At 40.8% G+C, this 13,727-nt stretch overlaps 1 protein-coding gene across 7 annotated transcripts in view; it reads right to left on the minus strand.

Moving 5' to 3' along the window:
• Positions 1–456: 456 nt before the first annotated feature.
• The window catches only part of CACNB4 (calcium voltage-gated channel auxiliary subunit beta 4), a 200,627-nt gene continuing 187,356 nt past the window's right edge, over positions 457–13,727 (minus strand). For 5 of the 7 annotated variants that reach the window (XM_034785406.1, XM_034785407.1, XM_034785405.1 and 2 more), the window contains 2 exons: positions 5,887–6,072; positions 457–1,151 (listed from right to left, as the gene is read on the minus strand). In XM_034785406.1, the coding sequence (XP_034641297.1) occupies positions 891–1,151; positions 5,887–6,072 (447 nt within the window). In that variant the 3' untranslated portion in view covers positions 457–890. Of the gene's footprint in view, positions 1,152–4,905; positions 5,270–5,886; positions 6,073–13,727 lie in introns of those variants that run through there. The other 2 variants (XR_004647649.1, XM_034785410.1) reach the window with 2 other exon arrangements.

The raw sequence follows: 13,727 nt of genomic DNA on the forward strand, positions 1-13,727 counted from the left end.
TACTGTTTGATAGTGGATTTTGTGATGATGAACCAAAGAAAGAACAGACATGTATTCTCACACTCTTCATTCCTGCTTGGCTTGGATTTGTTCATACTCCCACTAGTCTCTTCCATGTTGCTGAAGTTCATATCATCATTGCTGACCACAAAAGTATCAGTACTGACTAAACAAAAGAAAAAAAATTGCTGCAATGTATGTATCAGGAGAAAAAATAAAAAAAATTTCAAACAGGAAAGTACTTTGTAACTGCTGCATTAATTTGTGATATTTGGCACTACAGATGGTTTACATTTGGTTAGTCTGAAAAAGCCATTCAGGAAAAGTGAATACACATTAAAATGTTTTTATTCTAACCTTGAGTGTAAATTTAGCTTCCAGCAAACAAATACTGTAGCTGATTTTTGGCTGATAGTGGTTAATTTTCTATTTCTTCATCTGCATTTTTTTTTTCAATTGATTGCAACTTGTTCAAGTTGACTTTCCAGTCAGTTCACCCAAATTCCAACAAGAATTGGTTTATAAATTGGTTCCAACTGGAACTGGTCATTTGGAATTTCCAGCACAGGAAATTGTTTTATATGTGCCTTGATAAGTACCCTAAATTACAAACTGATGTGTTGAATATCTAACAAGGAGAAAAGGTACTACTATAAATGCAAATGATGTGCTAAAAAAAAATCCAATATGATTGGGCAAGCTAATTTCCTCCTAAACATCAGGGCATGGTGAATTTCTTCCTTCTCCCTTTTTTAAAGCATCAAATGACAGCAGCTTGTAACTACAGTAAAACCATGTTACACCTGCTAAATTAAGATGATTTGTTTTTCCTAGCTATGTTATGGCAAGTTGTCAACTAATGAATACTATTTTCCCCCAGGTTCTTAAACTCAAAGCCTATGTCGTGAATCATGGCTATATCCTCCAGGCGATCCTCGGTTCCTATGGGGTTTGTAAGTGTCCTGGTAAGTGTCAGAGTACTCTTCTTCCACAAGTGGGTAATGATCTCGGCTGTGTTGGGAACTGGAAGACAAGCGGTTCCTGCTCTTCCGAGCCCTTTCATTGTGATAATTTTCATCAGAGGTCATTAGGCTTCTTCGTTCAACTGGAGAGTTCTCAGTAGAGTGGTTGCTATGTCTCATACGCTGACTCTAAAAATGTAAAGAATGTAAGGATTAATACAGATACAATTTTATTTCACCTCTTGTAAGTAAGTTGTGAGCCTCAGTTTGAGGTCCTTCAGAATCTATCCACGTTTGTAATTCCTTTTTAATAGTAAAATTTATTTGCGATGGGAGATGGATGTGAGAATAGTCTGATTCCCGAAACTGGTAGGAGACCAAACACAGCATAATACAATGTATTTTTATGATATTTTTATATGTAATCTTATAAAATGTTACAGAGCACTTTCAGTAAGAAGTGACTAGTAGATCGATTCAGAACACACTGCATTTATCAGTTCTTCTCCCCAATCATGAACATAACATTCATATTTCTATTTTGATTCCTTTTAGAAATTTGTGATGAATCAGAGTGTTTTGCAGAAACTATGAAAAGGAGTTTTTGATTTTTCCAAAAGGTGAACCTAATTATGCATTATTTAAAGGTTTTTAAACTATGAGCTAATAGTGTATAACCAAATACTCTACAGGAAGGATAGCTGAAGTAGTTAGATGTTAAGTGACTTTTATAACTAAAACATAATAAATATTTCAAATAACTTGCACAGAAACTCCTTGACCAAACCATTTACCAAGTAGGGATTTGGCCTTTGTTGTCCTTATGTTTCCATAGTGATTGGTTAACCATAGTGATTGGTTAACCATGTTTCCATAGTGATTGGATCTAACCATGTGTGGTCACAAGATCAAAATTAGTTCACATTATTGCCTCTAAACTGATGCAATGAGAACAACATTCCATCCAATGTCATCAGACATGGTCCATTATTACCACTGTTATTCTCTCATGTCTCCGCACAACCATCTTTAACAGAAATTCAAAAGGTTGATCAAGCACCAACTTAGCTGACTCTTCTTTCTCTCACCATTTTGCACTCAATAGCCTTTTTCTGATCCAAAGGCGAATAGTAAAATGCTACTAGTACCGTATATACTCGATCATAAACCAGTTCGTTTATAAGCCGACCCCCCCAAGATGGATAAGTAAAAATGGAAATTTTTTATAACCCCTTCATAAGCCGACCCTGTAATTCAGGGGTCAGCAAACTTTGGCTCCCGGGCCATCAGGATAAGCCGCTGGGGGGCCGAGATGGTTTGTTTACCTTGAGCGTCCGCAGGCACGAAGGTAAACCTAAATAAACAAAGTGTCTCGGCGCGCCAGCTGCTTACCCTGACAGGCCGGGACAGCAACTGGTGAGGAAAAGCTGGGAGTCAGGGGAGTAACCCCTGTGACCACCCCCACATGACCCCACCCCTAGCCCAGGATCCCTACACTCTCCCTATGCCATCCCTTCCCACCTTCTCTGGGGAAGGCCAGGGGAGGGTGTCTCTGACCTGGCTGGAGCTGCTCTGGCAGGCTGGGCAGCGCGGTTGCAGCCTGCTCCGGCAGGCCAGACCGGGCAGCGCGGCCACAGCATGTTCCAGCGGGCTGGGCCGGGCGGCACAGCCGCAACCTGCTCTGGGGGCTGGGGCCGAGCGGCACAGCTGCAGCCTGCCAGCCCCGGAGCTGCAGCTGCTTCGGAGGCTGGGGGAGAGCAGTGCGGCCAGAAGCAGAGAGACTCTGTCCCCGCCTCTTCCCTTCTGGCTCTGCTGGCTGTGCTGCCTCTCCTTGCTCCCTCTGTTGGGGGGGAGGGGCTGTGTCCCACTGTTCCCTCTCTATACCCGTTCATAAGCCGACCCCGTCCTCTGGTGCTTCCTTTTTTACTAAAAAAATTCTGCTTATGAACAAGTAAATACGGTATGTTTGTATTCTTATGATCTGAGATTTGTATCCATACAGATTCTACTGTATGGTCCTCTCAACTCAGAAGTTTTCTCTATTCTATGTAATCTTTCTGGTATAGTTCTACTTTTCACCTCTATGACCTAATCTGTTATAACTCTCTAATTCATAGCCAAGTATTATGTTATCCCAAAGATTTTTGTCATTCCATGTTGTTTCAAAATATCTATTATGGCAAGGTCCTCCTCCATTGTCAAGCTCATAGTTTTTATTTTTGTTTAATATGTCTTTTTATTTTTGGTTAATATGTCTTCTTATTTAACTCTTTGGTCTAACATCTACAACATCTCTGCAATTGATCTCTGTAAATGCAACTTGTCCCTCCTCCAGTTATTTTGTAATATATGCTCTTTCCTTTACTGCAGTGTTTCCCAAACTTGAGACGCTGCTTGTGTAGGGAAAGCCCCTGCCGGGCCGGGCCGGTTTGTTTACCTGTCCCGTCCACGGGGACTTTCCCTACACAAGCGGCATCCTAAGTTTGGGAAACACTGCTTTACTGGATACAGAGATATCTTTGTATTACTGGCTTGATTTTGTAGTTATTCTGATCTCAATCTCTTCACCTGGGTGTGGAACATATTTAATGTGAGTTAATATTTGTAGGTGTTGTTCAAAAGATACAGTCTTACATTATGAGATAAGAGGTTATCATAACCCATATCTGGCCTCACTTGAACTGCTGGGTTCAAAACTGAGTCCTGCAGAGATAAAAACATTGAGCTTCCACCACTCGAGCCAAAGGGCATAAGTCTATTAGCTGGAACTTGCAGACTTCAGCCTTGTATGTGGATCAGCCATTAGAGGGTGACAAATCTCTACACACTCAACGTGTGTTGCAACTGCATATGATTAATATGCTCAATTTGAATTTTACATATTTCTAAGTTGCATTGCATCTTGAATCTTGAGCCTCAGACTGGCACAGTTTATATTTTATATACCGGTGTATATATAAACAAGTACATTATTAAACCTGTGTGTGCACTCTTCACTTTTGTTTCTCCTGGACTTGAGTGCATAAATGTACACCTGTACTGCATTAACATAGGATTCTGGCTTTTTTTGCATTCGATTTCCTAGTAATTTAAAGGTAGTATAGCTGATAAAGAAAAGGAAAAAAGTCATAAGGGCTTAAAGAACTGTAGTAAATACTTAATGTAGCATAAGCACCCAGGCTGGTTTAATTCCTAAAGTCTGTATAAGTACTTCAGTCACCTTATGGTGTCAAACACTTAAACTGATGTAATTCTTCAGATGGCAAATGTCTTGAAAGTGGTGTAAGACATAAGCACTTAAGATAATGTAAGTCCTTAATGTGATACAACTATGTCAACCCAACTTTCTAAATGGTCTGAAACACTTAAGTGGCATTGTGAACCAAATCTGGCAATCTTTACTCAGCCATAATAAACTCAGTGGGTATTAAGGGACAATGCATAGACCTTCTGCTGGCCCCCTGCATAGGGGTAATTTTCATCTTCAGTGTAAGTTTTCCCTATGTAAGTGGAGCCACATGTCACAGTCACTATCAGTGCCTACTGACTAGGGGTAAACAAATACTGGAAAAAAATGCGGTGGATAGCCATCATTCTTCAAATGGATTTGCTTTGGCTATGCCCACAGTCCTTTTGGGTTTGCTTAGGTGAACATTTAAGTGATGGCATTTTACTGATATGAATGGATGGCAAACTGAAATGTTACAGTTAAGTGAACATGGAAACAATATTTTACAATTGTTCATGTGATTACTAATGCCAGAAGTGCTAGTGCACTCATCCAATCAGGGAAAATAATACCACACAATTTATTGGGCCTAACAGAATCAAGCTACCTGGTGAAAAATATGATTACCAAAAACTGTCTATCTGCAGTCAACTGTGCAATTAATCCACAGAGTAATTTTTATATATTTATTGAATAAATTTAATAATCAATCAATTTGAATGTTGAATCACTTTATTCAGAAATTAGGATCTGCCTCCAAATATTCCATGAGCAGAACAGAGGTTAAATTTTTCAGGTGAATTATGCATTACAAATTATTTGCTCAGCTCTATTGCTGACACATATTAGCAAGTGCACATTCCTCAAAAGTCACACACACATGCAGAACTCTTTCCGAAACTTTCAGAATTAATGAAAAAAATGTTCACTGAATTCCCTCCCGGTCTTGCATCTTCAAACATTCATAACTGTTATTTCAAAAACATTTTTTTCAAACTTAGTAAAGCACGTACTTCTCATTAAGGACTATTTACATGCCACGTTTGAAGTTTCAAAGTTCGCCGTTTTTGAGCTATCCCTGTGGAAAAAAATGGTCAGAATTTTTTTTTTCAATGGGAAAAAATGTATTTTATTCACACTCAATGAACTCAAACAGATGAAAGGGATTTTGCTGAAGCTTTACCTTGGGCCAAGCATGGAAAATTTGGCCCAAAAGATGAATGTTGTGAAAAGTTATGAGCATGTGAAAATGGGGTTATAACAGAATAAGATCTGCAGCCTTAACTATAGTATTTCTTACCAGCATAACTGCTATCATATTTTACATGCTTATTTTCAGTCTGAAAGACTCTTCATTCTAATGGCACTTTCTCACATAAAAAGGTGCAATTTTGTTATATAGCTAAAATAGCTTTTGACAGAGTGCCATTTATCTCAGTTTATTCCTCATGCCAAACGGAGTTATGGGTATTATATTCCCCATTAAAACAAAACTAGTGCACTCCATTAATAAAATGTTTCTCTGTTGAATAAGTGGGTCTATTTTGCTTTCTTGCTGTTGGCACTTACCAAACAGCAAATAGTAATTAACGAAACAAATACTGGATACAGTTTATAAAACATATTATTCTGTTTTCCTATAATTAATAAAACTGACCTGTACTGGTGACTGGGGGCCAAGATGCATATTCATACCTGTAATCCGGAGATTGCAGTAGGGTATGGTGAAAGTGCAGTCGATCCTAGGTTTCTTCCAAGAAGAGGAGTCATAGGTGTGCTGCTGGTGGTATGTGTAGCACGCCAGTATGCCTCTAGGTATTCTGCCAAATGTTCACACGCATCCTCAAGCTGATTTTCATCCAAAATGACATCAAACATTTCCTGTTCACAACAAGAAAATGCTAGTTCAGTATTTTTTTTATGGGCAGCCAAAGAGGGACACCCAAATAACCATAGGTTCATAGAAACGGTGGACTGCAACAGACTCAATACGCCATCTAGTCTAGTTCCCTGCACTCAAGGCAGGACTAAATAATAACTAGACCATCCCTGGCAGGTGATTGTCCAATCTGGTCTTAAAAATCTCCAATAACGGAGATTCCACAACCTCCCCAGGTAATTTGCTCCAGTGCTTAACTACCCTTACAGTTAGGAAGTTTTTTTATGTCTAGCCTAAATTTAAGCCCAATACTTCTTGTCCAGTCCTCAATAGTTAAGGAGAACAATTTACCACCCTCTTTTTTATAACAACATTTTATGTACTTGATGACTGTTATTTCCCCCCTTCCCAGTCTTCTCTTCTCCAGACCAAACAAACTCAGCTTTTTCAACCTTTTCTCATAGGTCATGTTTTCTAGACCTTTAATCATTTTTGTTGCTCTCCTATGGACTTTCTCCAATTTGTCCGCATCTTTCCCAAAGGTTACTGCCCAGAATTGGACACAATACTCCAACAGAGGCCTCATCAGTTCTGAGCAGAATAGAATAATTACTTCTCATTTCTAGCTTACAATGCCCCTGCTAATACATCCCAGAATGTTAACTTTTTTTGCAACAGTATTCCATTGTTGGCTCATATTTAGTTTGTGATCCACTATAACCCTCAGATCCTTTTCTGCAGTATTTCTTCCTAGGCAGTCATTTCCCATTCTGTATTTGTGCAATTGATTATTCTTGCGTAAGCATTTGTCCTTATTGACTTTCATTTCATCGTATTTATTTCAGCCCATTTCTCCAGTTTGTCCAGATCATTTTGAATTCTAATTGTAGTTCTGAACTCTGGGGCTGACTCAGATCTCTCTGATAAACAAAATCCTGATTCTGAACTCAGATCCAGAATTGAACTGTGCAGCTGAAGAACATCTCTATTCTAGTTCATACAATTTAAAGTTATATTAGCAATGGCATTTCTACTTAGCATAACTGCTAAAGTTCAGGACATATAGCTGTTCAAACATTCACAGCTGGGAATTCTGTCTACAGCACCTACATCTGATGTGTATGCATTGTCTTAACTGTCTTCATTTATATCTATCTGTCGAAATGGCCCTGTGCCTGTTCTTAAATTGGTGAGGTCTTAGGATTTCTTTTTTTTCCACCAGGAACTCTTTCATTGGTGACAGTACTTAAGCACCAGAACAAATACCTCAATACACTACCTCAGACCTGCTGACACTTATATGCCACACAAAGTATATCTATTGTTGAACAGCAAAGGAATGTAGGACACACAGCTCCTGTGACTTTCTGGCTGCCAATAGGGCAGTTTATATGCAGCTAGTGTTTTCATATTCTATCAGCAATGGAAGTGGTTTATAGCTGTACTAGATGAGTGGATTTTTATGAATTGCAAGACAAGCATAATAAAATAAATGCCCGTTTTCTGAAGAAAACATATTTTCATGAATATTCACAAATTTAGTCCATTGAGAAAATTCAGCATTTTCAGCAGTGAAGTTTTGTACCTGTGTCTTTCCCCTTCACTTTCAATTCAGTGGGAAAATATACCATGGAACTATAGCAGGAATAAAATAAGGACTGCAAGGTGCAGGTGTTATAGTGATTGGTACAGTAAAACACACACAAAAAACACATAATACTCTGCTCCCCCATCCCTTATACACACATATATATCTAAATAGACATGTAACTCCACAATATATGTGAAGCGGACATCCATATGGTAAATTGTTTCATCTGATGTCTGCCCACTAATCCAGTCCCCACAACTTCCTCTAACTCTTTAACTGCCACTTTAATTTTTTTTAACCAACTGACTTAATAAATGTTTCCTCGTCCTCCCCGCAAAAGGGGAATTAAATCCTCACCTCCTCCAACTCACATACTCGAAACACGAAGACTGCTTAAAACCTAGGATGGGCAAGATTCAGTGCTAATCTAGTGATAGCTTCTCTGTACATAAAAACAATATGATGTTACAGCTAGTTATTCTGCAGCCCTGCAAGACTATATGTGAGCTATAGCTCACTGGCAAGTGTAGATTCCCAGTTTCCAAATGGGAATCACCTTTGCTTCTAGCTCTAGGGGACCTGAGATAATGGAATTTAGTCATGACATATTTAACTGCAGAAAAACTATTTTATGACTGCCCGAGTCATGTACAAATGGACTTATGATAATGAAGGATTAGTGGGTGAAGGACTATGAAAAATGGTCCCAGTAAAAAGCTTTAAAATTCTCCAAATCATTTCTAAAATAGCTTTTTGTACCATCTTTTCCTTATACAGAAATCATGCTGGTTTAGTGCAGTCTGAGTGTTCTATTGACACTTGTCTGAGTTTACCTGCAACTCACACGTGGCTTTGCCACTCATGAGTAATTCATCCTTTCAAACAAATGCTGATAAAATCATGTATTCCATTATATTACACACACGCACACACACAAAAACACTAAAACAACATTATAAATGTTCCAAAGTCAAGCACTTAAAAGTTAGGAAATGCCAGAATTAAGATTATCTGTACATGCAAGACAAAAGCACACAGTACTTTTGAAAATAATAAGAACATGCAATGTGGTATTTGGACTGTATTGTCTGTGTTTACTACAGGGTCAGTTCTGAGACAGGCTGATTTGAGGAGGTTAAGTAATTTCCATGAAAAGGAAGTTACTCACCTGGTGCAGTAACAATGGTTCTTTCAGATGTATGTCCCTATGGGTGCTCTACTGTAGCTGTATCTGCGCCTCTGATTGGAGATTTTGGGTAGCAATGTCCATTCAGCCTGCACATGCGCTCTCCCTCCATCCTGGTCTGCCTTGAGTCTAACACTGTGCGGGCAAACCCCCCTCAGTTCCTTCTCTATCCCAGAGCCCCTTATGGAGAACTCCAAAGTAGAGGGGAGAAGGATGGGTTGTGGAGCACCCTTAGGGACACACATCTTGAAGAACCATCATGACTGCCCAAGGTGAGTAACTTCCTCTTCTTCTTCGAGTAGTGTCCTTATGGGTGTTCCACTGTAGGGGACTCCTGAGCAGTATCCCCAATGGAGGGCTGGGGCTTTGGAATGGGAGTCTGTTACTACAGAGAACACTGTGGAGCTGAAGATGGCATCAGAGGCCAAATCTCCAGTGATCGCATAATGTTCTGCAAAAGTGTTGGAAGGGGGCCAAGTCACTGCTCTGCAGATTTCTGAGATAGGGGCATCTTTAAGGAATGTGACTGAGATAGAAATTGACCTCATGGAGTGCATATGGATTTTGGATGGAGGCAACAGGTTGCACCTTTGATAATAGAGATTAATGCAACCCAAGACCTATTTGGATAATCTTTAAGCCGATATCAATCACAGAGCCTTTGGATCTTTCCGTCAATGAAAGGAAGAATTTAGGGGACTTCCTGAAGTCCTTAGTCCTGTCCAGTAGAATATTAGTGCTCTTCTAACATCTAGCATATGCAGAATTGCTTCTCTGTTGTCGCAATGTGGTTTTGGGGAAAAAACAGGACAATGGATCTCTTGATTCATATGGAAAGTAGAGGCAACTTTAGGGAGAAACTTGGGATGCAACCTCAGAGTTACTTTGTCTTTTTAAAAGACCATGTATGGTGAGTGTGCCATTAGGGCCACTAATTCTCCTATGTGCCTAGCTGAAGTGATGGTAATTAGAAATGCTGTCTTCATGGACAAGTGTAAGAGATAGCAAGTTGCCATGGGCTCAAAGGGAGATCTAATCAAAGCTCTGAGAACTAGTTTAAGATCCCAGATTGGAGTGGGTGGTCTCACATGCAGGAAGAGATTCCCAATGCCCTTAAGGAATCTATACATCAGCAGGTGTAGATTATCTAGATCAGTAGAATATCCATCTGCTTGATAGTGGAAAGCTGTTATGGCCACAAGAGGTACCTTAAGGGAGCTGAGTGAGACTTTTGACCTTTGAAGTCTAAAACGTAGTTTAAAATTAGAGGGAGGGAAGGGTCTGTGCATTTAGAATGACACCAAACTTGGGATCATTTCAATTTTTGTAAGTCAGTACATTGAGTGGTTGACTTTTGGCTGTGCAGCAACACGTCTTTCACCTCGTCAGAGCATTCTGCCTCTAAGTCTTGGAACCAAGAAGAAGCCAACCCTGGAGGTGGAGGACCTGCATATTAGGGTGAAGGATCAGCCTGTCGCTTTGAGAGAGCAGGTGGGGAATGGGCCAAAGAGGAACTGGAGGACATACTGCCATCTATGTCAGGTAGGGGAACCAGACTTATCTTGGCCAGGAGAGGACACTCAGAATAACTCTCATTTTGTCTCGTCAAATTTTCAACAGGACCTTGGATAGAAAAGGAAACAGGGGAAAGGCATACAAGAGGTTCTTGTCCCATGCAAGGATGAGGGTGTCTCCCAGTGAATGTTTCCCCAGGCAGGCCCTGGAGCAGTAACAATGATATTTCTTGTTCCAGTAAGTAGCAAAGAGCTCTGCAGTCGGGGTTCCCCAAAGAGTGAATATGTCTCAAAGCACCTTTGAGTTCAGTTCCCATTTGTGGTGGTGAGAAAAGTTCTGAGACAGTCGGCTGTTGCATTCTGTATACCTGGTAGATAGACAGCTGAGATGAGTTTGAGTGCTTCCGTGCAGAAGGAGGGAGATATGGCACCTCCCTGGCAATTTATGCAGAACATACATTTCATATTGTCTATCATGACCTTTGAGTGGGTATTCTTGATGAAACGCAAAAAGCAGGCACAAACATTCCTGATGGCCCTTAGCTCCAAAAGATTGATATGGAGGGTCACTTCTATGGAAGACCACTTGCCTTGAACCTTGCAATCATGTAGGTGAGCTCCGCAGCCCTTTAGGGAGGCATCCATCGTTAGAGTCAGTGTCAGTGGCGGTTGCACGAATGAACACTTGCTCAAACACTGAATGGGTCTTTCCATCAGTCCAAGGAGTGCTTTACTGCAGAGGGCAGTGATAACAGTTTGGTTAGACAGAAGTGAGCCATATCTGAAGACAGCTCATGAACATCTGGGTGTTTGGCCTGACAAAGGTACATGCTGCCATATGACCTAGCAGCTGCAGGGAGTTCCTGGCTGATGTTTCAGAGCTGGCCTGGACTGTCTCGATGAGACTTGTAAGGGTGGTGAGCCTGTGTAGAGTAAGAAATGCGTTGCTTGTACTGTATTGATGTCGGCGCCGATAAATTCCAGTCGCTGTACCGGGGTCAGTGTCAATTTCTGTAAGGTGAGCTGTTAGACCCTGTTGCGCAAATGTGCACATGGTCATCTGGATGGCTCGTACAGCGTCCTGAAACAAGGGAGCTCTAAGGAGTCAGTCGTCTAGGTGTGGGTAGATCACAATGCCCAACGTTCACAGGTGTGCCACTACAATGGAGAGAACCTTGGTGAATACCTGCATGCGTACAGGAGGCTGAATGGGAGAACCCTTTACTGATCATGGTCCTGCCCAAAGGCAAACTGTAGGACTCTCCTGTGCGATGGTCGTATTTAGATGTGGAAGTATGCATCTTTTAGATCGAGGGCCGAAAACCAATCTCCTTACTCTAGAAATGGAATAATGTCTGCTAGCGTGACCATAAGAACGGCCATACTGGGTCAGACCAAATGTCCATCCAGCCCAGTATCCTGTCTACCAACAGTGGCCAATGCCAGGTGCCCCAGAGGGAGTGAACCTAACAGGTAATGATCAAGTGATCTCTCTCTCCTGCCATCCATCTCCACCTTCTAACAGAGTCTAGGGACACCATTCCTTACCCATCCTGGCTAATAGCCATTAATGGACTTAATCTCCATGAATTTATCTAGTTCTCTTTTAAACCCTGTTAAAGTCCTAGCCTTCACAACCTCCTCAGGCAAGGAGGTCCACAGGTTGACTGTGCGCTGTGTAAAGAAGAACTTCCTTTTATTTGTTTTAAACCTACTGCCCATTAATTTCATTTGGTGACCCCTAGTTCTTATATTATGGGAACAAGTAAATAACTTTTCCTTATTCACTTTCTCCACAACACTCATGATCTTATATACCTCTATCATATCCCCCCTTAGTCTGCTCTTTTCCAAGCTGAAAAGTCCTAGCCTCTTTAATCTCTCCTCATATGGAACCCATTCCAAACCCCTAATCATTTCAGTTGCCCTTCTCTGAACCTTTTCTAATGCCAATATATCTTTTTTGAGATGAGGAGACCACATCTGTATGCAGTATTCAAGATGTGGGCGTACCATGGATTTATATAAGGGCAATAAGATATTCTCCATCTTATTCTCTATCCCTTTTTTAAATGATTCCTAACATCCTGTTTGCTTTTTTGACTCCGCTGCACACTGCATGGACATCTTCAGAGAACTATCCACAATGACTCCAAGATCTCTTTCCTGATTAGTTGTAGCTAAATTAGCCCCCATCATATTGTATGTATAGTTGGGGTTATTTTTTCCAATGTGCATTACTTTACGTTTATCCACATTATATTTCAATTGCCATTTTGTTGCCCAATCACTTAGTTTTGTAAGATCTTTTTGAAGTTCTTCACTGTCTGCTTTGGTCTTAACTATCTTGAGCAGTTTAGTATTATCTGCAAACTTTGCCACCTCACCGTTTACCCCTTTCTCCAGATCATTTATGAATAAGTTGAATAGGATTGGTCCTAGGACTGACCCTTGGGGAACACCACTAGTTACCCCTCTCCATTCTGAAAATTTACCATTTATTCCTATCCTTTGTTCCCGGTCTTTTAACCAGTTCTCAATCCATGAAAGGATCTTCCCTCTTATCCCATGACAACTTAATTTACGTAAGAGCCTTTGGTGAGAGACTTTGTCAAAGACTTTCTGGAAATCAAGTACACTATGTCCACTGGATCCCCATTGCCCACATTTGTTGACCCCATCAAAGAATTCTAATAGATTAGTATGACATGATTTCCCTTTACAGAAACCATGTTGACTTTTCTCCAACAATTTATGTTCTTCTATGTGTTTGACAATTTTATTCTTTACTATTGTTTCAACTAATTTGCCCGGTACTGACGTTAGATTTATTGGTCTGTAATTGCTGGGATCACCATCTTGAACTTCTGTGCTTTCACGTATTTGTTTAATGCCCTTACATCTATAATGGACCTCCAACCTCCCTTTGTCTTGGAGATCAGGAAATAATGGGAGTAAAACCCCTTTCCCCTGAGTTGCACCTGGACTGGTTCTATGGCCCCTAGGCACAACAGATTATCTATTTCCTGGCAAAGTACGTTCTCGTGAGAAGGGTCCCTGAAGAGGGACAAGGAAGTAGGGTGGGAATGGGAGAGGGGCATGAATTGAATGGTGTAACCCTTCAAAATAATCTCCAAGACCATCTGTTGGAGGTGATCCTCTCCCAACTGCTGTGAAAGAGGGCCTGACGACTTCCAAAAGGGGCGTAACAGGTATGTAGATGGCAGCTGATGTTGCAAGGTACAGTTGTATAGGCCCACTACCAACCCATCGAAAGTGCTTAGAAGAGGCAGTCTGAGAGGTCACGGATTGGGGTGATGACTGCTTCTGCTTCTGAACCCTGGGCCTCTTACGTTGCAACTTGTA

The sequence above is a fragment of the Trachemys scripta genome, chromosome 11, assembly GCF_013100865.1.
Source record: "Trachemys scripta elegans isolate TJP31775 chromosome 11, CAS_Tse_1.0, whole genome shotgun sequence".
NCBI classification, from domain to species: Eukaryota; Metazoa; Chordata; order Testudines; family Emydidae; genus Trachemys; species Trachemys scripta.